Below are 27,296 nucleotides of genomic sequence, written 5' to 3'. Positions count from 1 at the left end.
ACAACTGGTCATGGTCACCTGCCTTCTCCTGAACTAATTTCCTCCATAAAGTACTCTTTGATATCTATCCATCAGCAATCCCCATTTGCTCTAATTTATGTAACAGAGTGTTCCTTTGTGTTCTTTTTTATGTTCTTTATGTTTTATGTTTTATGTTCTTTGTTATGTAACAGAGTGTTTCTTTGTTTTCTGTGTTCCTTTGCAAAGCTCAGCAGTATCACTTAGTAGCCATTTCCATTATCCAACTTCGTTATCACTTTATAAAAAAGAAGAAAGCAAATTACTTAAAGCAAGACCTACCCTTCAAAAAAACCACATTGACCCTTATAATACTTAGTCTTGAATTGTATTTCACCAATTTCTCCAATACCTTAATGTCACTCCAATATGCTATCTAATCCTATGGCTGTGTCCACATTGAGGTTCTGCAATATTTTAAACACTTCCATTTCTTCAACCTCTATTCTTCCAGCAATGAATGTCACATCCGGCATTGCAACATTACCACCACAACATCAGGGGTGGGGAACCCTTGGTACACGTGGCATGCCAATGACTTTTTTCTGCACATAGGGTTCACCTTAAAAAGTAATTAAATAAATAAATACATATCCAACATCTTTTCTGAGTTCTATATTTTAACTTAATAGAATACAATTTTATTAAGTAGAGCAATACCAAATAAAAATGCAATAAAGAAAAAAACACTGTCAACTGTTTTAGTAACAATAAGTAATAAGAAAATGAAACAACCATCCTATTTCCAAGCCATCTATAATGCAGTTGATTGATTGATTGATTTGAAAAATTGATTGATTTTCAAAGTAGCTCAATCAGGAAGCAGAAATTTGTTGACCTCAGAGTTGACTTGGAAAATATTGAAAAGAAGCGATTAGAGACAGGAGTAACAGAGAGAAGTACAGAAAACGAGTTACTAAGGACTTGGAATACTATTCCAGATACTTTTGTGTGTTTAAAAACCCTTGCAACAGCAGTACTATCCATTTTTGCATCAAACATATCTGATTCACAAGAATATATAGCATCTATATATTCTTGTGAATCATTGTTCTCTGTGATGAATTTTGTTAAGTCTCGTAATAGGAGTATCCTTACAGATGAAACTAATAACACATGCATATATCTAAAGGTTCCCAAATATAAACCTGATATAAATTATCTGTGATCAGTGATGCAGCAGAAGTTTCATTGATGCTAAATAAATAAATCCATTATTTTTCTTTCTCTATTTTTGATTTGATGTTTTCTGCTAAAAAAATTATAAAGATTAATTTCTGTTTGATATATTATGTAGGTAAAATAACATTTTATTTTATCTGTAATTTTTTATGTATTATTCATATGGGATTAATAAAATAATATCTTTAATTTTATTTTCTTTTATTGTGCTTTAGTAAAAATTGCATCTTTAAATTGTGTGGTGGTATATGGCAGCTTGAATTACACTTAAAGACAAATAAAAAAATATTCATGCTATCAACAGGGTAGAAGGACTTTTAAGTAAAAATTTCCTAATTTTTACATTCATTCAATCTCACATGACTTACAATAATCTTTGATTTTATCGCTCTAGTGTGATTTTTGATTATTTGAAAAGGTTGTTCTCCAATACAGCAAATAATGTTCCCCAAAATTTCATTTGGCATGTGAGAAAATTTTGCATCAAACGTTTGGAAATTTTGGCACACACACTTAAAAATGTTGCCCACCACTGACCCACTGACCTAGATGGTTCATCCCTGCAAAGTGTTCACTGAGTAATTCAATTATTTGGTTTGCTTCTGTTACTTCCCCATCATCAGCACTCGTAAGTCATCCTTCTATAGTAATTCTTCCTTTTACTTATCACATAGCAAATGAACTCTTAATGATTCCTTTTAGCCTCATCACCTAGCTTCCTCTCATAATTAACTTCAGCCTTCCATTACCATACAGGTCACCCTTCTTGCCTGTGCCTTATACTACTAATAGGACATGCTGACCACTTTGTTTTTTTTTTTATTCCCTTCACTACTTTTTCTTTGTCTGCAACTCCTGTTTAATGATGCTATTCATCCAGTTCCTATCTGATTCATCCTTCTGACTCTGAGTATATATTCTGATATGCTTTCTTCAAACACCCTGTGACCACCTCCCATGCACCACTAACATCTCTTCCCTCCCGATTCTTATGCCATGTCACTGTTGAAAGTTGACTCCACAGCTTGTCATAATCATCTGCTTTGTAATTCTGCATATATCTCTTTATTAATAGAAAATTCTGCATGCCTGACAATCCCTCAGGTCAAGACTACACGATCACTTTCCCAAAGTGGAGGTAGTGGATCAAAATTGGTTAAGTTCTTAACTGTAGAATCGCACATGTACCACAGTAAAAATTTATAATGTAGATATTTCGTCTTATGTATAATAAGACATCATCAGTGTAAAATTGAACAACAATAAGGAATTTGAATAAAGAAACAGTAGACTTTGAATCCCTCTATTAGCCTGAAATGTATATGTACACCCTCTGTCCAAAAAGAAACCAAACATTTTTGAAAATGGAAGAAACTAGTGGCGCCACCTGTTGTATCTTTTTGTTGTTGAAAGCGGCAACCTTCATTAGTGTTGTGCCAACTGTTTATGACATTTGTTTCATTACAAGCAGAGTTATAGTGCCAAGAGTGACAGTGTGTTTTGACGAACGGTCGGAAAATGAGTTTCAAACAGAGCTGCGATTGACTTTTGTGTTAAACTTGGTAAAAGTTTTACCGAAATGCATCGAATGCTTCAAAAAACATACGGTGATGAATGCTTATCCTGTAATCAAGTTTAAGAGTGGTTTAAGCGATTTGAAAGTGGTCATGAGACGCCTGAGGACGACGAAAAGCAAGGCCATCCAAAGTTAACATCCAAAAAGTGTGTGATTTCATCAAAGAAAACCCGAAATCGTCCGTGAGATTGATTGAAGATGAATTGGAGATTACAAAATCAACTGTACACATTTTCATGGAGAGTTTGGGCCTTCATAAATTGAATTCGCAATTTGTTCCCCACAAGTTGACTGACGACCAAAAAATATATCGAATTGAACACTGCAAGGACCGCATTAAAACTGCTTGGAAGAACTCAAACTTCCTTGAAATGATCGTTACTGGTGACGAAACGTGATGTTTTGAGTATGAGCCTGAAACAAAGTGCTGAGTGGAGACCACCAGAAGAGGGGCATCCGAAAAAAGACAATGCTGATTTATTTCTATAATCCCAAGAGCATTATCCACAAAGAATTCATTCTGCCTGGCCAAACGGTCAATGGTGAGTTTTATCTCGAAGTTTTGAAGCGATTGATAGCAAGAATTCGTCGCATACGGCATGAATATCGTGATGCAGGCAGCTGGTCACTTTTGCGATAATGCACCATCTCATCGTTTGAACATTGTGTGATAGTTTTTGAGCAAAAACCGACTTTGTGTGTTGGAGCACTCTCCGTATTCACCTGATTTAGCTTTCTCTTTCCCTGACTTCATTTGCCAATGAAAGGAAAGTGATACGACACCACTGAAAATGTTCAAGCAGCAGTAACCACTACCCTCAACAGTATCCCAAAAATTGATATAAAAAAACTCATTTAACGAATTAATTGACTGTGCCAAAAGTTGTATCGAAGCTGAGGGAGAGTATATTACTATTATTATTAAGAGAGACTCATCGAGGGAGGCCACATACTACACACACACACACACACACCAGCTATCATACTTATTCTTGAATTCATTCACACTGCTTGCACTCACAACATCCAGTGGCAATCTATTCCAATCACGCACCACCCTCTGAGAGAAACATCTAGCCCTTACACCCTTCTTAGCAGCCTTCATTCTCAGCTTCGAAGGATGCTCTCTCGTCCCCCCCCCCTCCTTCTATAAATTGAAAAATACCATCATTCCAAATCCTCTATGACCCTTTCAGCAGTTTGTAAGTCTCAATCATATCGCTCCTCTTTCTCCTGTTTGCTAGTGTCTGCAATCTACAAATTCTCAACCTGTCTTCATAATCAGTATTCCACAATCCTGATATCATTTTTATCACTCACCTTTGTACTCTCTCCAACATATCAGAATCACATCGGAAACCAGGAGACCAGACCTGCATGCAATAGTACAAGTGAGGTCTTATCAAGGTCTTGTAAAGAGGCAAAATAACATCCTTATCTTTGCATGTGAATGTTCGTTTGAGCATTGCAATTATCTTTTGAGTTGTATTTGCAATCTTTGCCACATGGCCCCTAAACTTCAACTTCCTATCTATTAACACTCCAAGATCCCTAGCCTCATCAGTTTCTTTTAGCCTAATCCCACCAATATAATACGACATTGGATAGGTAATCATGCCGAAGTGAATGACTTTACATTTACTGACACCCATTTTCCCATGCCCACAATTCCAGCTTATTCAAATCATTCTGCAAGGACTGCATATCAGCAGCATTCATGATTACCCTGCCTATCTTTGCATCATCAGTAAATAACTGTATGTCGCTTGTCAAATCCTTCCCAATATCATTAATGTATAGATTGAATGACAGTGGACCCAGCACTGATCCTTATGGTACACCACTTGTTACCTTAAACCTTGCAGACTCAGATCCCCCGTATACCACTTTTTGATCTGTCAGTCAGCCATCCTCTTATCCATGCTAATGTTGTATAATCCAAACCCATTTTCTCCAATTTATGCAGCAGTCTGTCATGTTGTATTCTGTCAAAAGCCTTTGCTAAATCCAAAAAGTATCATGGTGTATCCATTCCCCTTGTCTAGTTCAATGGTAACATTGTCATAGAATGTGAGCAAGTTGCTAAAACATGACCTTCCCTTAGTAAACCCATGTTGTTCATTGCAAAGTAGAGATTTACTGTCAACCCATTTCTGAATGCAGGCCCTAACTCATTTTTCTAAAATCTTCACCACCACTCCTGAGATACTAATTGATCGATAGTTTGATACATCAGTCTTTGCACCACCCTTGTGCAATGGAATTACCATACATTCCTTCTATTCCTGTGGAATCTTCCCTGTTCTGAGACTCATATTAAACAGCCTGGTCAAAGGAATGATCAATTCAGCTGAACACTCTTTTAGCACACATGCTGATGTTCCATCAGTCCCTATTGCTGAATTCTTATTCAGTTTGTGCAACAGCTCTAATACCTCGGCCTCACATGCCTGCGTTTCTTCATGTAGTGAAGAAGTAACAGTGAGCTCAATGTTGCATTCACTAGGTTGATAGCTTTTAACGAAATGGGCACTCATTAACTGAACAACCTCTTCTGCATCAGTAACCTTCACTCCATCTGGATTTAGAAGAGTTATTCTTTCATATTCATTCTTTCTTTTACTTGCAGCATATCGATAGAATTCTTGTGGGTTGTCTTTAGCACACAGAGCCAGTTTCTTTTCATAATCAGGCTTTGCTTTCTGTACAACAGTTGTGACTATTCTAGCCTGCTGCTTATAACGGACGTCATCCTTATGCAAACGGTATTCGTTCCACATCATCCTTTTCTTATGAATCTCTTGCTTAATAAGATTACACATCCATTTGACTCCTACTCTATTTATTCTTCGAACTCTCAGGACACATTCTGATATCGCATCATTTCAGTATTGTTTAAATGCTTCCCATACACTGTCGATATCCTTTCCATCCAGCAACCGATCCCATTCCACAGAACTCAGTATACTCCACAGTTGGTCATAATTTCCTGCTTTGTAGTTCTCAACATGTAACCTTTTCTGAATGGAACATTCATAAACTTAGTCACTTCCCAAGTGAGTACCACATGATCACTGTCACCAGCTGGAGGCAGAATAGTTACGTCTTCAACTGAAATGCCATCTAACACTATAATCAAATCTAGCACTCTTTGACCTAGAGTTCCTTCTATCACATGCTGCTTGAGGAAGTTGTCCCGCAACAGCTCAATAAATGTATTTTCATTCTTCTCATGAGATTCTACTGTTACCCAATCAATATTTGTGTAATTAAAGTCTCCCATTATGATTACTCTTCTCGCGCTCACCTTTTCTATTTTTTGATGCATTTCTTCATCACCAGCAACCGATCCACTAGGTCTGTAACAACACCCCACTGTGTAATTTGTCTTATTAGATTCTACCTCACACCAGATGGCTTCAAACTCACTGCCACGTGAAATATTGCTAGTAGTATTACTACATTCATAGGTCTCAACTCTAACTAGATTTAAGTCATCCAATATCATTAGCAGCATGCCCCTCCTCTCTTATCCGCTCTCTCCTTCCTAAAAATACTGTACTCATGACACTCAGTACCAGTAATAGGTCTGATTCTGATAGCCAGGTCTCACTAATTTCTACAATCTGAAGTTGCAACATATTGACTAAGGAAACAAACTCTACCCCTTTGTTTCTGATACTCCTAGCATTCGTGTACAGACATAATAATCTACCTTCATGTTCTTTAGTATACCTTTGTTTGCAGTCTGCCTGACCCAATTGGACAACTTGCAGATCTCTATTCTTCTCTAATGCTTTACACATGTAGACATCTTTGCACACATATGATTGGTCCAAGCCCGAAATCATTCTCACCTCGTCAACATTCCCATTACAAATCCCATTCCCATCATTAATACAGTTGTATACCATTTTCACTCTTACACTCACATTCACATCATTCCTCTCTTTATAATTTAGTTTCCCTGACTCTCTGTGTTAGGTCTCATACCAGTTATTAGTTTTTCCAGACTCCTGATACCAAACGAATTCAGATGTAGGCCATCCCTCTTATACAAATCCAGTCTTCCCTCAAACTCACTCCACACATCGGAAAACTCTCCTCCGCTCCTTCTACATAGCCTATGCATTGAATTGTTTGCCATCATAGCCCTTCTTTTTGATTCATTTTTGTCATAGCGAGGTAAAATACTAATGATTTTCACTTTCTCACTCTTCATTCTCGCCTCTTCCAGCATCCCTTTCATGTCCTCTCTCATACTGAACTTATCACCAATTAAATCGTTCGTACCTACTACAACTACAATTTCATTTGCTTTTCTTTTCTGTTTTTGAATTACTTGAGTTATATTTTTAATTTTTGCTCCAGGAAAACTCAATGTTATAACTCTCTCATCTCTAGCATGTTTTATTACAGAGTCACCATACCAAATAATTTCTTTCTTTTTACTAATAACGTCACTTACCCGATTTTCATTATTTTTTGACTTGCCTATTTCCTTGCTTTGTTGTTTCTTATTTTCCTGTTCATTTTTCTTTTTCTCCCTGTGCTCATTTAGACGTCTCAACTTTTTGCAATTCCTGCGTTCTCTCTCTCTGATGATCTGCTTCAACTTTGCTATTTTGGCGATTAATTCATTTTTTTTAACCTCCTCCATGTGCACAATAACCTCGTTGGCAGGGCTAACCTTCTTGTTCTCGCCTGCGGTGCTTTTTTTAGCATTACCGTTCTTGCCCTTTTTTGGCACCATTTTAAACGTATACTAAATATTAAAATGTCTTAATAAAAATATGTGATAAAATACTAAATACACTATAAAACACTAAAATCTACACTAGTATACTACAAAACTAATATTCTAAAGGAAAACATTAAAAACAGACAAAAATCACCAACTTTACAGGAGCACTAAATTTGCTGACCAAAATATTGATTAAAATAAATGATTTGAATAATTATAATTGGCCTGTGTTTTATTTTCTATCAAAAGTTCGGTTTCTTTTTGGACAGAGGGTGTATATTAGGCTGAAAATAGAATAGTTAAAAATAAAATGTACGAGATCACAAATTTCTTTAATACAGTTGAGGATAAAAATTTCCCATACTTTTGAATAGTAAGTAGTTATTACAATTGAGGGTATATCAATGAAGTAAGACTTCAGCACTTCGTATAATGCTTATATATGGATCTATATAGGAACTTGTTGTTTTCAGTTCCATGTTATGCCATCTAGATTTGTAAGGTTTGACAAGCCACAAGCAGTCTTGCCATAAGCGTTTGATAAGCAGGCTTGATGTTTAGAGATACATTTATTGATAGATCTTTCTGTTTGTCCATAGTAAGACAAGCTGCATGAACATGGTACTTTGTATACAGGTAGCATCAGTGGTGAGAGTTTGGAGGAGGTAGCCGGTTATGAATTTGGTTGATTGGTTTATAGGTAGTGATGAATTTATATTTTCTCGTAATTTTTTGCTGCCTCAGAGATGCCTTTGATATGTTGGTATAGGAGTCCTGTGAGCTTCTTGTATGGGTTGCTGTATAGGAGAGTTGTTAATTATTTTTTGAGTTATTCTTGATATAATCCAAGAATAACTAAAAAAATAATTTAAGTAAGGAAGGCTGTTTGTTTGATAGTTTCAGTTCTTGTTTTAGAGATTCTTTGTGATACTAAGGGTTTTATGATGCCATATTTTTGAGATAGATGGATGAATGACAGACTGATGTACTGTGGATATAATGGAGTTTAGGAGTACTCTTTTTTATAATGTCATTGGCTTTTTTTTACTCAATTTTTAGGGCATTACTAATGTTTTGAAGAAATATATGAAGAATATACAAAAATAATAATTTTGGACATACCTTTGTAGGATCATCCTGGTTGTCTTCTTATTCAGCGGCATCCGGTGTATGGCAATATACATTTGTATGACTGAAAGGAAGTGGGGGGGGGGTTGAAAATGTGTAGATGAATTGATTGGGGGGTTGAATTGCAGGTGAGGCAAGAGATATGTGAATTTTAAAACTCTGGTTTTAAGGGTTGGCTGAGAATTCCTTGGAAAGAAAGTGAAAAGAGAAAATTTTTTGTGGAAAGGAAGATAGGATATGAAGGAACAAGATTAGGCATGGGAGTAATGGGGTGCGAGTCATTTTGACAGTGCGTCATCTTTGGAGCTTCTGGAAAAAGTAGAGGCTATATCTTGGCATTGGTGTTTTTGTCTTGGGTGCGTCTGTATTGTTCTCTATTTGTTGGAGTTGTGACCTAATTTTTGATGTTTTGGAGCTTCCAACTATCAGAGATTATATAGGGATGGTGAATGTTTATTTTATTGGGTTTTTGTCACATTTTATGGCTATCATTTCCGATATTCTAAGCATTGTTTCGTTTTCCTGTATATGGCTTTGTCGATTTGTGGGGTATGCTTTTATTCAAGAGCGTGGGCTGCTATTTCTGTTTTTCCTGTATTTTGTATTCTGTTTTTCTTTTGGTTATTTCGTTTCTTATTGTTTAAATGTTCTGGAATTGGTATGTTGCAGTCATGGAAGTGTTCTTGTGATCTTGCTGTAAAGATCTGATCGTGGAACCTGTGAAGGTGACATTGTAGTGTTTAGCATTTCTTTGTGTGTGTGTGAGATTTTGGAGATTTTAGAAGTGTTGCCAATTTTTGGTTCGTGGTAAACACCAATTTATAGTCAGTGTGTTTAAAAATGCATTTGTAGGCTTTGTATGTGTTCTGGATATATGGCAGTTTGATGACTTTTTATGTTGGGAAGCTTGTTTTGGTTGTTGGATTGTTCTGACAGGTTTTTGCTGTTTTGTTGGCATAATTTATTAGCTGTGTTGGGTATTTCGTTTTCTAAAAATCTGTGTTAATTTCTTTATTTCTGTGTTGAGATAATTATGTGTAGTCGAAAACTTGTATGCATTTATAAATTATGCTAGGATGACTGATTTTTTGATAGAATAAGGATGGCAGCATCAGTTAACCATGCTACTGGCCAAGACATCTATAGACATCAAGGTTATCATGGATGCAAAGTGCATATTAAAAATTTTAATACCATTGATATTACATTGAAATATATGATAGATACAAAGCATGTGAAGATCTGTATTTGAACCATAATGGCCAGTGAGGTGGTTAAGTGGAGTTAATTTTTGATATGTGTGGGTTTGTGGAATATTTTTGTGACTATTTTGTTGTTTGTTCTAATTAATGTCAGGTTTAGGATTTATGGATTTTTCATGTTCTGTTTCTATAGTGAATTTTAGTCTTTTGCTGAATTCATTAAGGGACGCTTGTAAAGTTGTTAGAGGTTTTTTCCCACTTGGTTAGACTATAATAAATTCAGTTTAATCCTTTATCCAAGTGTAAGCAAACAAAGTTTGTGCCTGAAGTATCTTCAGGACTGAGGCGATTCGTGGTAAAGGTGGACCAAGCTCTCATCACTACTTGTCTTAGTATCTCCCACAATGCAAAGCACATCTTCTTGTGGACATATATAATGCTATGCATTAAGGGAAGGGCCACTATCCAGACCAGTTTCGACCTTTATTGAGGTCTCGTCAGTGGGAGCCAGACCCAGCAGTGGTGATGCTAAGGTGGAAGCAATAGAGAGGTCATATTTACTTATAAGAGTTATCAAAAGGTGTCTCACCTTATTATTAAATTACTTTTTGCTTCCACCTTAGTATCACCACCTCTGTGTCTTGTTAATTTTGATCTTGTTAACTGGTTAATTTTGATCATTCTATATTTTTTAGATCCATATTTTACCCAGATATGAGTAAACAAAAGTTTGCACTTGAAATGTTTTCATGAAAGTGTAAAGTTTTGTTTGCTTAGATAAAATAAGAATAAATAATAAAAGAATATAATTTCTTGTCAGCTATAATTTATTTTCCTTCCTAACAACAAAAACAGTCTGAAGAGATGTCCTTATTTAAATATATAGGTTTATAATTCTAAAATTGAAGATCATAATTGCGTTAAAAAGATTTCAATGTTCGTTTTAGTATGAAATGTGACTAAAAGTCATTTTCATTTATAATTGCAACTAATTTTTATTGTATTAAACATTATTATTTTTTGTATTGTTTTTAGAACTTAATTCATTTCCTGATGTTGATCCAAAAGAAGTGTATGTTGCAGAAGGTGAGATATTGTCTCTAGATTGTAACCCACCTACTGGATATCCAAAGCCTACAATATTCTGGATTATTCAATCAAATAGTGGAGCTTTACGCAGTATTAATAGGTATATGTTTCAAAACTATTATTTGAAATGTGAAAGAAAGAAATTATTTCTGTGTACATACACTATACGAGGGTAGTCTGAAAAGTGCTTGGCCTCGACCATAGATGGCAACACTATCGGCAAGATTTTTTTTTTCTAAGTTGGTGCATCTGTCACAAACATCCATGTGAAATTTCAAGTCATTCTATCAAGTAATTTGTTTTATACAGTTGTCTATATCACTTGAAATGGATAAAATTGAGTATTATGCAGGCTATAAAATTCTTTGTAAAGGAAGGTTTAATGCCAAAAGAAATTCATTCCAAGTTCATAAAAGTTTATGGGCACTCTTCTTCTTTGGTTTTGACAATTAAGAAACAGGCTGCCGAGTTTAAACATGGCCCCAGCCTTGAAGATGATCCATGTGAAGGACGTCCAAAAAGTGTAACAACACCAGAAATCATTCAACAAGTGAACAATATGGTATTGGATGACTGCTGAGCCACTGTGCATGAAATTGCTGAGACTATAGGCATTTCAAAAGAATGTGTAGGATATATTTTGCATGAAGAATTGCAAATGAGAAAGCTTTGTGCAAGATGGGTGCTGTGCTTGCTCACAGCAGATCAAAAACGCACTCGCATGAAAATCTCTGAACAGTGCTTGGAGCGTTTTAACAAGAATAAAAGTTATTTTGTGTGTCGATTTATTACTATGGATGAGACTTGGATTCACTATTACATACTAGAATCCAAACAGCAGTCAAAACAGTGGACAGAAGCCGGTTGTTCAGTGCCAAAGAAGACAGTCTGTTCCATCAGCAGGAAAGGTCATAGCATCGGTGTTTTGGGATGCTAAAGGAATTTTGTTTATTAATTATCTTGAAAAGGGTAAAACAATAACCGGGGAATACTATTCCGATCTTTTAACCAGACTAGATGAAAAAATTCTTGAGAAAAGACCTAGTTTGCAGAAGGAAAAAAAAAAATCATCTTTCATCAGGACAATGCACCTGCCCACAAAGGTGTTTTGGCAATGGGAAAATTAAGGGATCTGCACCATGAATTGTTGGAACATCTGCCCTATTCCCCAGATTTGGCTCCCTCTTCCCAAAACTAAAACTCTACCTCGCTGGTCAGCGTTTTTCTTCGCATCAAGAGGTGATCACAGCTGTAGAGGGGTAGGTATTTTGCAGATCTTACTGAGAACCACTACAGGAACGGGATAATGGCTCTGGAATAAATGTATTGGTCTTAAGGGAGATTATATTGAAAAATAAAAATAATTTTGAAATTATAAATTCTTTTCTTCATTGTTAGGCCGAGAACTTTTTAGACCACCCTCGTGTATATGCATGTATTTGATTTTCATAAATGAATTGATGTAAAATAAAGCAAGAAACATGTTTAGAAAGTCATGCATTGATGCTTATGCTATACATTTCTGAAATAAACAATTATTAACCATATAGAAAATAAAAAAGTTTGCAAATTGATATAAAATATTTTAGAAACTGATGATAAATAAAATATAAAATATTTTGTTTATCATCATCAGTTTCCTGATATGTGTCCTTGAGGAGTGTACACTCTTCTAAGACAGTAATACATGATTAAGTTTTCATTATTACTAATCTCCTATCCACATTTTCCCCTCCAAATTAGTCTGTTACTTGTCAGTATTACAGTATTGTTATATTTTGGTCTTCTAGGGCACTTCTGACTCAATCACTCCACCTAGATCATGGTCTTCCTCTGAGGTCTTTTTCCTGGCATCATGTACCTGTTTTGCCAACCATTCCTCTCCTCTTCTGTTTAAGTGACTGTACCACTTTAGATTAGCCTTGTTCACACATTCTTGAATGCTAACAATGTCAAGTTCCTTCTTAATATCTTCATTTTTATTATGAAGATTAAAAATTTCCTGATCTTTTTAAGAACTCTGACATGTGTGGCCTGTAATCTTTGCTCCAGTGCTTTATTTCTAAATAGGGTTTATCGGTCTTGGCCATTTTTTTTCTGTTCCCAGGACACTTGAGATGTTGTTTTTCTAAGTCCCAGGAATTCCCAGCACTATACATTGGCTATCATAAGTATTTTTTCTCCACATGACTCATTAGAGCTACTGTTCTATAATTTTTGCAGTCTATTTTGCTTCCTTTTTTGTGAATGGGTATTAGGATTGATCTTGTCCATTATTTTGGTATTTTGTCTCCCTCCCATATCATGTTACGAGGTGATCAATTTGTCTATTATCACGTCACCACCATATTTCAACATCTCTTTCCAGTAATCTCATCATTACCAGGGTTTTATGGTTTTTCAGATGTTTTAGAGCCTTTACAACCTCATCTCTCAGTATATCTGTTTTATCCTCTGTGTATGGTGGTGATATTTCCCTCAATTCATCAATTAACTTCTTTTAGACCTCAACATCTCCTTGTGTCTTATATAACTGAGTAGTATCTTGTCCATCTCTCTCTCTCTCTCTCCCATTTCTTCTGTCTTCAGTAGGATTTCACCATTTTCATTATTTATGGTTCTCTACTTTGGACTATTTCTTATTGATCTTTGTGAAGAAGGTAGTTAGGAGAGACAAAAAATCAAAATGGCTAGAGGAACAGTGCAAGGATATTAATAAATACATGGTGAATAAAGATATCTCATGATCTTTAATTCTCTTTTTTCTTGAATTATCTTTAATATCTCTTGTGAGATCCTCATATTAGGCTTTTCTATCTCTGGAACTGTTTGTTTCACTTCTTTCTTGATTGCAGACACCGCTCTGTTGTTTCTCTCTTCCAGTTCCTTTTCTGTAATAGATTTCAGATCATCTTCAAGCACTTTATTATATGATTTCCCTGTAATTTCCTCACTCAGTGTCCTCATCTCTCTCTCTCTGCCTTCACTTGAGTTTCAACTTGATATTGGCAATCACTAAGCTATTATCCAATTCCGTGTCTGCTCTTTGAAATCTTCGAAACTATTGAACTGATGTGGCCAATCTCTTGCTTATGAGTATCATGTCTAGCATGTTCTTAGTTCTTCCATTTGGTGATCACCATGTCTACTTCCTGCAGTCTTTTTGCTGGAATTGTGTGTTGCAAATTACCATGTCATGCTTCAGAGAAAATTCAAGCATTCTTTTTCCTCTTTCATTGCTTTCTCCATATCCATATTTGCCCATTATTCTTTCCCATCCATTGTTCTTTCCAATCTCATTGCAATTTCCTCCAGTAATTAATATATCTTTCTTTGGTACTGATTTCAAGGTTATTTCCAAGTTGCTATAGAATAACTGTATTTCTTCTTCAATACTTTCTGAAGTGGGTGAATAGACCTGAGCTGCTGTGATGTTAAATGGTTGTCAAAAGTTTTTTCCTTGGTTATAAATTAAATTAAAAAAGCCAAACAATTATATGCTTAGTTTATCCTTCATCCAAATGTATGCAAAGTTTGCATGTGAAATATCTTCACGATTATTTAAACACATTTCCAAAAACTGAGTAATCTACAGGATCACTCTAAATCTCACTGATTGACCCTAAAGGATCACTACTAAACTCGTCACTCCAGGAAAGGAAACTCAGCAGTGGCTCCACTCAGTGACGGAAAGGCAAAAACCCATCACTGAGTAGAATCGTTCTGCTTCCTAAGAAGCAAGTCCAAAAACAAACATTATTAAGCGTCATTGATGAACACTAGACCAAGAAGTGATGTCAAAATTGAAATAATGCAGAAATCATATATTTCCCATATACAAGTAGTGAAAAGGTGTCACACCTTATTATTAAAATACTCTGGATCAGAGCTAGTTGGTGAAAGTTTTTTCACTTGGTTATAAATTAAAGGTGCTAAGAAATATATTCTTGGCTTAACCTTCATCCAAGTGTATGCAAACAAAGTTTGCACATGAAGTATCTTCACAACTAAGCTACTTGTATATAGATGCTAATGATGTCACATTTAGCACATTCATATCGGGGTGATTGTAGCTCTCTGGCTGCGAACCTAACCATCAGGCAAAGCAAGCAGAATTACCTTGGCACCTGGCAATTTTGTTCCTGTGTGTCATCGGACATGCCACTTTACTGATTAGTGGAGTAATAGGGGTAATATATTAAACGGGAGTAATGGGGTAATATATTAAAAAAAAATAATTAAAGAGAATGATATATTTGAAAGAGCCTCCATAACTCATTTGATATAGATGAAGCCCTTTGGTCAGAAAGACCTAAGTTTGATTCCCATCAGTGACATGAGGAACCTTTTATGGAGGTAGGGGGGTTTCATCCCCTAGAACAGGCAAACTGGCCCCATACACACATTGGGAAGCATAGGGCTAACCACCTTATCCTTGAGTTATGGTTGCAGTTGCGAAGTCCAAGAATAGTTGGAAAGTTGTGGGTACTTAAGTGCCTGCTAGGACCACTGATGATGATGATATATTTGATTATTAGTTACTATACATGATTTACTAAAATATGTAAAGAATAGCAAATATAAGGAAGAAAAATAATAGGTATGAATAAAAATACTTTCAGTGCTGTAAAATGAGTAATTTACATCTGTGATATTATATATATGCTTCTGTTATAAGTATCTGGCAGTGGAATGAAGAATACATGATCGTTTATGTATAAACTCTACACTTTCATTTACGATGGGCATAATTAAAAAAAAACAACAACTATGAATAGATGGAAAGGGGTTTATCTGCAAAATATAAATTACTAACCAATAAAGAACAGTGACTGCTAGCTAAGTAAATAACTATAGAGAGTAGCTTATCCTATGATCTAATAATGCTGATCTGGTGATTCGTGTGGGGGTGGCACGAATACATGTGGGTTGATGGGGGACAACTCATCTTGTACTTGTTATGTGTATTTCTTTCCTTTTTTTTTTATATATTTCAGTTTATTTCGCTTTAAATTTTTACTCCTTATGTGTATACTGTCTGAAGACTAGAAGCAGCTGTCTGTATACAGTGAACAACACTCCCTCCCCAACAGCCACTATACTGCAGATGCAAGAAAAACAAGTAGTTTTAGTTATATTATCACTGAATAAGGCACAGAGACATTTGCAGTCTGGGTAATATATTTGTCAACAAATAGTGTAATTAGAGACAACTGGGATAAAAACAGCACTACCTAATGAAACACATTTCCCCTCCCAGAGAAACTATGCTGTTTGTTGTACTGCCAAACACCGTATCTAACTAAAAGCAATTGTCCTAACATTTGTCCAAATTTTCAGTTTCATGAAATAAGTGTGTGTTTGATTGCATTTGAAATTTTCAATGTCATTAAGACATATCGCAAATGCTAAGCTAACTTCAAATAAAATTCTAACAAAAGAATTGCAAGTAACATGGCATATAAATTTTGTGTCGGTGATGGTAATGAGAAGTCTCATGGGTACTGCGAAACACTTCCCATTGTGAATGTGCTAATCGCCTTAGTATCCCATGATCCAAAGCACATATCCTTTTGGGCATGTATAATGCTAAACATTATGGAATGGGCCACTACCCAAACCAGTTTCAACCTTTGAGGTCTCATCAGTGGGTGTCAGATCCAGAAGTGAAGATACTTCACATGCAAACTTTGTTTGCATACACTTGAATAAACCAAGAATAAAATTTCTTGGCATCTTTCATTTGATATTAAATGGTCTTGCTGCAAATCTTGCCATATTCTTTCATTAATGTCAAATGAAAGCTGCCAAGAAATAAAATTTCTTGGCAATAATACATCTCTTCCTTTTTTACTGAGAAGAAATCCAACTTCTGCTTCATGTTTTATACTATTGCTATATCAGGTGATTATTCCACTTATCTGCTCTGATTCTGTCCAGTACATCTCCACATAAACGAAGAATTTCAATTGGTATTGTTCCATCTCCTTGCGAAGTAAGTCTAGCTTTCCAGGATCCCATAAAGTTATGGACATTCCTTGTTCCTACTGACAGCTTGTCTCTTGTTGGTTTTAATTTTATTACATGTGTGTCCATCTGAGCAATCCAACCCCAATCACTTAGTTGGCTATATGGATCTTGTTTATCCAGGCATTGTCTGAGCCACTGCACAGAACATTTTATTAGTGAGCTTTGATGTGTTGCCTCTTTTCACAAACCTTCCAGTCGATAATACACTAGTTCTTCTTTCCAAAATTTAGATCTCTGACATTTGTGAATTTCATAAACACTATCTTAAATCGGAATATTTTAAATGGAATAACCAGGTCTTTAAACAAATTGAAAGTGCAACACTGGAGCCACACTTTCACCTCTTATTGCTAACTTATATTTGGACTCTTTTGCAACTTTGGCCCTTAATATGCCCTCCCCTCAAGTTCAGAGTATGGCTGAAAGATATTATTTTCCTGATCTCCATGTAGTCACGAGACTCATTGCAGGAGATCAACGCTAGTAAACACAGTCTATCATACCACTCCTTAAAATTATTCCCAGTCTGCACATTCACCACCTATAGATGATATCTTTGCCATTTGACTACATGTTGTACAGACTCTTCAACTTTTTAAAAGTTTCTAAACAATATCCATTCTGAAATTAGTTTTAATGTTCAAGAGGAAAAGAAGGATGTAGCTTCATGGTCAGAGCTGAAAAACTGGGAGGACACCACCACATAGTCTTTTTAAGTAATGCTGACAACTGAGCAGAGCATCAAACTTAAACAGTGATGCCAAGGTTTTGGTAAAAACATAGAAAATAAATATCAGGAAGGTGGAAAATATTTTGGTGGCTATTGAAAACAATTAGAAATGGAGAAAATCTATTGTAAAAGAAATCAGAGATGATCAAGGTGATATGAAAACTGAAGATACATTTTCTAGATGTCTGGAATAATTACTTTAAGGATCTGAACAAATGAAGATGGGCTTCACATTTTGAGATTTAGCTAACCATATTGTATTCTTAGACTAACATAAAATGGTGTCACAAAATGTTAGACTCTTTTTTGTGTTGTAACATCACTAAGTTTAACCCACACTGTCTCATGAAACCATGCAGACTGTGAAAAGTTGTAACAGAAGAAACAAGAGAATTTCAGGGCCTTGGATCTGATCATCTCATCAGAGGATGTTATTATAAATACAGTGTCAAATCATCCTCCATTTGGTGAGGGTGACCATAAAGTGATTACCTTGATGATAGCTAGCAGTGTGAGGACCTCAGTGAGAAAAGGGTATATGTGAAACTACAAGGCTGGTGATTATGAGAATTTCAGGAGACAGCTTGCAAATGTAGCATGAATGATGAGCTTCAAAAATAAAGAAGATCAATGCAGCTTGGGTGATATTCAAGAACTGTCTAGTACAGTGTTTCTCAACCTTTCTAAGGCCAAGGACAAGTAAAATGCTGAAAACAATTCTATGGACCACTAAGTTACAGAGGCGTAGCGATCTGCCCCAGGAGGCACTTTTTTTTTTTGGCGTTTAAGAAATCTTGCCTTACTGTCTATAAAACAGCAACTGAGTGGTGAAATAGATTTCGGCAATGTCATCGACGATTTTGCACACAGAAAATCAAGAAAAATAACATTTTAGAATGTTGGAATTAAAGTTTAACTTAAAAAATAAACATCATCAATTTCCTGCCATGTACCCTCAAGGGGTGTACAGGATATGATAGTACTACATGAAAAAAATTACATCATTACTAACTTCCTATCTACAATTATCCTCCAAATCAGTCTGTTACTTGTCAAGACTCCAACATTATCAGATCTTATATTTCTATCGTCTAAGGCACTTTGTACCGTATCAATCCACCTATATCTTGGTCTTCCTCTGGGTCGTTTTCCTGCCAACCTGGCAGAGAACACTTGATTTGCTAATCTTTCTTCGCCCATTCTGTTTAAGTGACCACACCACCTGAGATTAGCTCTGCTAATGCATTCCTGGATGTTGACAATGTCAAGTTCTATCCTAATATCCTCATTTTTAATATGATATTGCTGTTGATGCCATCTGTTCACACCTATAATCTTTCTCAGGACTCTCATATCTGCGGTCTCTAGTCTTTGGTCAAGTGTTTTAGTTCTAACCAAGCTCTCAGATCAATAAGTTAAAACTGGTTTGAACATTGTCTTGTATACAGCTAATTTAGTGTTCCGACTAATTTCTCTCTTATTCCATATGAATTTATTCAATTGACTTCCTATCATACCAGCTTTGCTGATTCCGTTGTCTATTTCTATATTTAATTTACCATCTTCAGTAAAAATCGTGCCTAAGTAGCTGAAATTATTATTATTATTATTATTATTCAGGCCTCCAAGGAGTCAAAAGACTCATCGAGGGAGGTCCTTTCTAAGACAAAGTCTGTCAAGACTCATCGAGGGGAAGTCCCCCTCTGAGAAACACAAAGTTTATCATACCACTCCTTAAACCCACTGACCGTTCTCGCTCCCACCACTCCATCAGGCAATGCATTCCACGGCTCAACCACCCTCCACACAAAGAAACCACTCCTTACCCTCTTGCTCACAGTTTCCTTTCGTAACTTCCAGGGATGGCCTCTTGTCATCACTCCTTCCCGCTGATCAACCAAGCGAAAGAACTCCCCAGTGTCAACCCTGTAACCACCTCTCAACAGTTTAAAAGTCTCAATCATATCACCTCTCCTTCTTCTATCCACCAAACTCTGCAGTCCACATTCTCTCAGCCGATCCTCATAACTATCCTTGTACAGTCCTGAAACCATCTTTGTCATCCGTCTTTGTATCCTTTCCACGGTTAATTTATCCCCTTCAAATCCTGGGGACCAAATCTGAGAACAATAGTCCAAGTGTGGTCTGATCAGAGACTTATACAACGGAATGATAACCCTCTTATCTCTGCAGGTCAGTGTCCTTCTCATAATAGCAGCAATCCTCTGTGTTACCTTCACCACCTTTGCAATATGTCCCCTAAACTTCAGGTTTCTATCAATCATCAACCCCAGATCTCTTGTCTTCCCTACTTCCTCCAGTATAACTCCTCCCATAGAGTATGCAGCATCCCATCGATGTTTCCCAAACCTCAAGACCTTGCATTTTGCTGCATTAAACTGACACCCCCATTCATTTGCCCATCTATCTAGCTTATTTAAATCCTCTTGCAGGGCTACCACATCTGCACTATTACTAATAATCCTTCCAAGCTTCGCATCATCCGCAAACAACTGAATATCCCCCTGCAATCCACTGGCTATGTCATTGATATAAAGGTTAAACAATATAGGTCCTAGTACTGAGCCCTGTGGGACCCCACTTGTAACCCTCTGCCTCCTGGAAACTGCTCCACCATACACAACTCTCTGATACCTATCAGACAGCCAATCCTGAATCCAGTTGACCAATCTGACATCCAGACCCATGTGCTGCAACTTAAATATCAGCTTATCATGTGGCACCCTGTCAAATGCCTTCGCCAAGTCTAAGAAAATTGCAGTATATGCCTTTCCCTCATCTAATGCTCTTGTAACTTTATTATAAAAGGCTAGCATATTGCTAAAACAAGAGCGTCCTTTCACAAATCCATGTTGATTCTCACAGATAACATTACCCTCATCTGCCCAATGCTGTACACGGTCCCTCACTACTTTCTCCAAGATCTTAACAACTACTGATGACACACAGACTGGCCTATAATTAGACACTTCCAGTCTGTTACCACCCTTATGCAATGGCACTATCTTACCTTCCTTCCATTCCCTGGGCACCTTTGCCAAAGCCAGACTTTCATTGAAAAGCCACGTTAAAGGTATTGTCAATTCCCTAGCACATTCTCTCAAAACTCGTGGCGAAATACCATCCAGTCCCACAGCTTTACTGACATCCAGAGTACTCAGTATCTGAAACACACTCTCCTCCTGTACCTCCAGACCTCGTACCAGTCCTATCCCTCTAGCATTAAAACTGACTCCTCTAGGATGAAATACTCCAATAAAGTGTTCATTGAACAATTCCACTATGTCCTCTGCATCAGTCACTCTATTCCCATTTTTATCCCACAATATCATTCTTCCACAGTCATTTCTCCTCCTAGTGGCCACATAGCTAAAAAATTCCCTAGGATTTTCTTTGGATCTTAGGGCCAATCTCCTCTCATATTCCAGTTTCGCTTTCCTTACCACACGAGTCACTCTTCTGGCCTGTGTCTTATATTCCTCATGCATCTCTTCACCTGTCTCTTTATATCTCTTCCATAGCCTCTTTTTCGCATGCAATTCCTGTTTAATATTGTTTGTCATCCACTTTACTCCAAATTGCGCCCTCTTCTTCACTCGTGGTATACAACTTACCATTGCTGATAACAAATATTCTTTCACAATTTCCCACGCACTGGTGATATCCCGGCCTTCCAATTCCTCCCTCCATGAAACTTCCCGAAGTTGACGTCTAAGACTATTATAATCACCTGCCTTATAATTCCACATAAGTTCCCGTCTCTTTGATACTCCTGCATGTCTATTCATTTTCCAAGTCAAAACCATATGGTCACTCTCTCCAACTGGTGGGAGAGACGTCAACTCAGTTATTATCAACTCTTCTGATGCTATAACCAAATCCAAAATTTTTGAACGTCTTGTTCCCTCTGTTACATGTTGCCTAAGACATTTGTCCCTCAAGAATTCTAGAAATTCCATTCCCCTATTGTTACATGCATGTTCCTCTCTCCAATTTATACTACTGAAGTTAAAATCTCCCATAACAATCATTCTTCTTGCACTTGCCAAACTTAGCTGTCTAAACATCTCCTGGTCCCCATCCTCTGTGCTCCTGGGTCTGTAGCAACACCCCACTAAATATCCTGTCTTGCCTACCTCTACCTCACACCACACGCTCTCAAAATCATTTGTCTCACTACCTTCCAAATTCTCCACTCTTAGAGGACATAGGTCATCACTTATCATAAGCAGCACCCCACCACCACGCTTTCCCCTCCTATCCTGGCGAAAAATGCTATACCCAGTGACTTCTATTTCTGTTTTTATATCCCCTTCTGTCAACCACGTCTCAGTGATCGCAATAATTTTTGGCCAGGCTGATGCTATCTGCGCCACCAATTCCTCTCCCTTATTCCGGATACTCCTGGCATTAGTATACAGCATATAAATGCCATTGTTTCTATACCCAGCATTATCCCTTCTAGACTCCACTGGGCTCAGTCTTACCTGACATTGTCTCCCTTCTCCCAAGTATCCATTCCCACAAGAGGCCACCCCTGCTATCATCCTCCCTGGGACACACTGACTCGTTCAGAACAGCAATCTCTCCAGATGCCTACGTCCTTCCTCATTCAAATGCAAACGGTCTCTCGCAAACAACTCCTCTCTTTCCTCAAACGCACTCCAAACATCCACATATACCAGTCCTCTCTTGTCACACATTCTCGCTATTATGCCATTCAATATCACCGCTCTTCTGCTCAGCTCATCATTATCATACCTAGGCAACACGCACACTATTTTTCCTCTCTCTGTCTTCTTCCGTACAGTCTCAAGCAAAAATCTCATATCTCTCGCTGCCCGACTTACATTACCACTCAAGTCATTCGTTCCTACCATCACAATCATCTCATCCACCCTTTCACTTCTCTTAATTGCCATAGCCACCCTTTCTATTGTTCCTCCTGGCAAACACTCCTCACGCATCCTATCCTGAACACCACGGATCATTGAGTCACCATACATTATACCTCTTACCATTCCATCGCTCCTATTGTTTCCATTCTCTCCTCTTCTTTCATTCCCATACCTCTCTCTTCTACTGTTTCCATTCTCTCCTCTTCTAGCACTCCCATACATCTCTCTCATTCCCTCTCTCCTACTGTTTCCATTTTCTCCACTTCTAAAATTTTTCACTTGTTTCACTTGTTACACAGGTTCTCCATTCACAACACAGTTGACATTTTCAATGATTCTGCCTATTTTCATTGTCTTTGTCTTTTTATTGCTGACCTTGATACCATATCTATTACAACAGCTATTCAATTTAGTCAGAGAATCTTGCAGACTTGTAGCGGATTTATTTAGAAGTATAACATCATCCGCATAAAGCAAAGAGCTGACATTAACATCTCCAATTTTGATATCATGTTTAATACCACTTTCCTTCATAATGTGATCCATATAGATAATGAATAACAGAGGGGATAATGAATATCCTTGTCTCACACCAGATTTAACATTAAACCATCTTCCTGTACTTCCTTCAATTCTAACTGCTGACTTACAACTCAAATAAAGACTAAGTATTGCTTGATATAATGCCCCATTGACACCATATAACTGAAGCGTATTGAATAGCTTCTCTCTTGGCACCTTGTCATATGCCTTTTCCAGATCGACAAAACTTAAATACAGATCTTTGTTATATTCCCATGCTTTCTCGACTATTTGTCGTAAAGTGAAGATCTGATCCTGACAGCCTCTATTTGGCCTGAATCCAGCTTGTTCTTCACCAAGCTTTTCTTCCACAATTCTTCTCAACCGTTTCTCAAGTATACTGCATAGATCTTGCCAGGAACACTCAGTAGGGAAATACCTCTGTAATTCACACATGCAGTTTTATTTCCCTTTTTATATATGGGTACTATGAGAGCTCTACTCCCATCATCGGGAATTCGTCCCTCTGTCCAGGCTTTCTGAACTATGCGGTGCAGCCACTGTAAGACTCTTATACCACCATACTTCAGCATTTCTGGTCGAATATCATCTACTCCTGCTGCCTTTCCCCATTTCAAGCCTTTGATGGCTTTTTCTACTTCTAGTATGGATATGTATTCCTGACTGCATGCCTGGTCAGTGTTTTTTACCACTGTGCTGTCATCACTGCTTGTTTCATTTAGCAGTTTTTCAAAGTAATTACTCCATACTTCAAGGATATATTTTTCTCCCGTTTTCATGTCACCTTTATCATCTCTAACTCCTTTTACAGCACACTTTCCTCCATTCCTAAGCTTCTTCCACAACCTCCAGAATATTTTGCCACCTTCTTGATATTTATTTTCTATATTCTTGCCAAATTCCTCCCATGACTTTTGTTTAGCTAGTTTTACACAGTGTTTAGCATTCTTGCATTTGTTTCTGTATTCTCTAAGAGCACAAGCTGACTTATTTGTCAGGAACTTTTGATATGCTTTCTTCTTTTCCTTCACTGCCTCTTTAACTTCCTGTGTCCACCAGGGAGTTCTGATTTTTTTTATCCTTGCAGACAACCTCACCACATGCCTCTCTGGCAGAATCAATGTTTTCTTCAGAGTTTGCCACTGAATCTCCAAGGTTTGGTTACTGTTCTCAAACTCTTTCATTTTTTCTTCAATAATCTTTGTGTATTTTAGTCTACAGTTCACATCTGAGAGCTGCTCAACTTTTATTCGCTTTAAAACTTTCTTACATGTTATTCTTTTCAATATGAAATTCAATTTTATTCTGCTCAAGACTAAATAGTGATCACTTCCAATTTCAAATCCTCTGCACACTCTGGCGTCCTGCACCAAGGAGGAAACATCAGTATCAACAACAACACAGTCAATGAGACCCCTTCCCATTTCTTGTGTCCCCTCTCCATGCGAATCTGTGCACATTCTCATGTTGGAACATGGTGCCAGCAACAACCAGTCCATGTCCCGAGCAGAAATCCAACAGATACCCGCCACTGTCACCAGCTTTGCTCCCTTCTCCAAATTTTCCCAATACACCCCCGCATGTCTGACAATCACTTCCCACTCTGCCATCTAGACCCCCAACAAGGACCTACCCTTCCTTCTTCATTGTGTCAGCTGCCCTCTCTAAAGCATCAAAAAACTCCTCCACCTTAGTAGAACCTTCTGTGGGACCATAGGCACAAATAAGTCTCATTGTCCAGCTCCCTATTCTCATACCCACCCACATTACTCCACCTGAGACTGACTGCCATTCAAGATCAGCCTCGTATTCTGTGCTGAACACCATGGCCACTCCTTCCCTTCCTTGACTGTCACCGCCTGAACACAACATTGTGTATCTATTGCTCAGAAAGACCTCACCAGCTTTGGCCTTTTTTGCCTCAGTCATCCCCACCATGTCGATCCGGCACCCATCCAATTCCCCAGCCAGCTCCACTCCCCATGCCATCCAGGCCTCTCATGCTGATAGCACCGATCTCCAACTCTGGCGATGTTGAGTTGATGTGTTTTTTCATATTTGTTCCAGTAGCTGACTTTTCGCTGTTCGCCCTGGTTCCCTGGCAATAACAACGGGGGCCTTGTTTAACTGGGCGACGCCCGAGCCGGCATGAAATTCTGTCATGTTGTACTATCATTTTTTTATTTTGGTTATTTTGGTACCATCATTTTTTTATTATCTTTATTAATAAACATATTTTTTTTTTTAATTTATTTCCCTATATGTCATTTTGACTTTTCGTAATTTTTTTAAAAACCTAAGTAGGAATTACCAACATTTCGGAAAAACTGTGCCATTTATAACATAATAAATCTAAAAGCATGTTTGGAATACATATGAAAACATAATTAAATTGGAAGTAAATGATTAAAAGTGTATCATCATTGAACAAAGTTTTAATTTTTATTAAACAAATAAATAATATGATCTAATTATGTTACTACTTACTTTTAATGAGATGGTTGAGCTTCTCAGCCCTTTCAGAGTTGCTGGATATCTGGCTCAATATTGGTCAAATTCAGTCGAAGATCGACACACATGAACGCGACTTCTGTATTTTGTTTTTATCTGAAGGAGCGATGAAAATCCTTTCTCACAAAGATAGGTTGTAGAGAATTAAATGACTATTTTCAATGCTGCTTCAGATAATTCGGGAAATTCATTTCTCACTGAATTGAGATCCAAAATCGAGCCAAATCAAAATCACTTTATTGTATTTTAAGTCCACTGTCACTTGAAAGCTCAATTAACTGTTCTTTTTTCGATGACAAAAGGTTGTTCTCGTGACTGCAAGCCTGAAATGGATCGTGAACCCACAGAAATTTCTTATAAAAGTTATTCGAAAAATATGTTTCAAAATTCCATTTCAGATTTTTGAGGTGGTCATCACAAACCCTTTCCAGAAACTCAGAATCAACAAAAATATCATTTTCCACTAAAAAGGATTCCAATGTTGGAAAAGGTGCAAATTGTCTGTCTTTTACATAATTAATCCATAAAACCAGTTTTTTCTCGAGTGCCTTTATTTTGTTATAGGCATCAAGAACAGTTAAAGAATTTCCCTGAAGGGAGAGATTTAGTTCATTTAATTTCGAAAAAATGTCTGAAAGATAGGATAGTGTTGATAACCATGCTTCGCCAACAAGGAGTGATGCAAAATCAATATTGCGTTCATTTACAAATAATAAAACTTCATTCCTTAATTGAATAGCCTTGTTAGTACTTTGCCAGGGGCAAAGTACTAACAAGGCCAGCGAATTTCAGAATGAAGCAGAAGTTGTATATATATTCACTGCCCGTTTCATCACAGAGCACTGAAAATAACCTGTTATTTAACGGTCGAGCTTTAATAAAATTAACTAGCTTTACAGTGTTATAAAGTACAGTTTTAAATTATGGTGGCATTCTTTTGGAGGCTAACGCTTCCCTATGTATGAAACAATTTATCAAATTCGTATCCGGAGCTACTTCCTTGACCATGGAAGCAACCTCACTATGCCTGCCTGTAAGAGCACGAGTTCCATCTGAACAGAAGCCTATACATTTTTCCCACTGGATCCCTTTGTGTATTATGTAATTATTCAGAGTGTGAAATATTTCCTATCGAGTTGTTCAGAATGGCAAAGTTCTACAAAACAATATCATCTTGAATGTTGTTATCATGCACATATCTTATGTAGCATATTAACTGCACATCGCTTGTAACATCAGTAGTCGCGTCTATTTATAACGCATAATAAGGGCTCTTCTTAACTCTTTCAATTAACTGAGATTCTACGTCACCTGCCTATCATTAATTCTTCAACCGACAGTGTCCTTTGAAAGAGGAATCAAACAACATCTTTTAGTAACTTGTTGCCAAAAATCGTTTTTACCACATCTTTTATAGCTGGAAGTAGCAAAGTTTCCCCGATAGAATGAGGTTTCCCTGTTTTCGCTATGCGCAAACTTAAGAGATAGGATGCTTCCTGTGCCTTGCTATTAATGGAACCCATTGCCAAAACTATATCTTTACCATGATTTAATGTCCCTAAGCTTCGCTGAAAAAATTCAATTGACTTATATTTCACATCACAATGTTTAGTTTCTAAATGTT

The 27,296-nt window shown here is 37.1% G+C and overlaps 1 protein-coding gene across 1 annotated transcript in view; it reads left to right on the top strand.

The window, feature by feature from the left end:
* The window catches only part of LOC150094452 (neuroglian-like), a 479,168-nt gene that overhangs the window by 114,754 nt on the left and 337,118 nt on the right, over nucleotides 1–27,296 (top strand). Inside the window, exon 4 of the mRNA XM_090412472.1 lies at nucleotides 10,886–11,039. Coding sequence (XP_090268598.1) covers nucleotides 10,886–11,039 — 154 coding nt within the window. The remainder of the gene's footprint in view (nucleotides 1–10,885; nucleotides 11,040–27,296) is intronic.

The sequence above is a fragment of the Typopeltis vanoorti genome, chromosome 22 (genome assembly GCF_054136105.1).
Source record: "Typopeltis vanoorti isolate ZY-2024b chromosome 22, IOZ_Tvanoo_1.0, whole genome shotgun sequence".
Classification (NCBI taxonomy): domain Eukaryota; kingdom Metazoa; phylum Arthropoda; class Arachnida; order Uropygi; family Thelyphonidae; genus Typopeltis; species Typopeltis vanoorti.
Note: the sequence above shows the minus strand (reverse complement) of the source record. Positions and strands in the feature narration are given on the sequence as shown.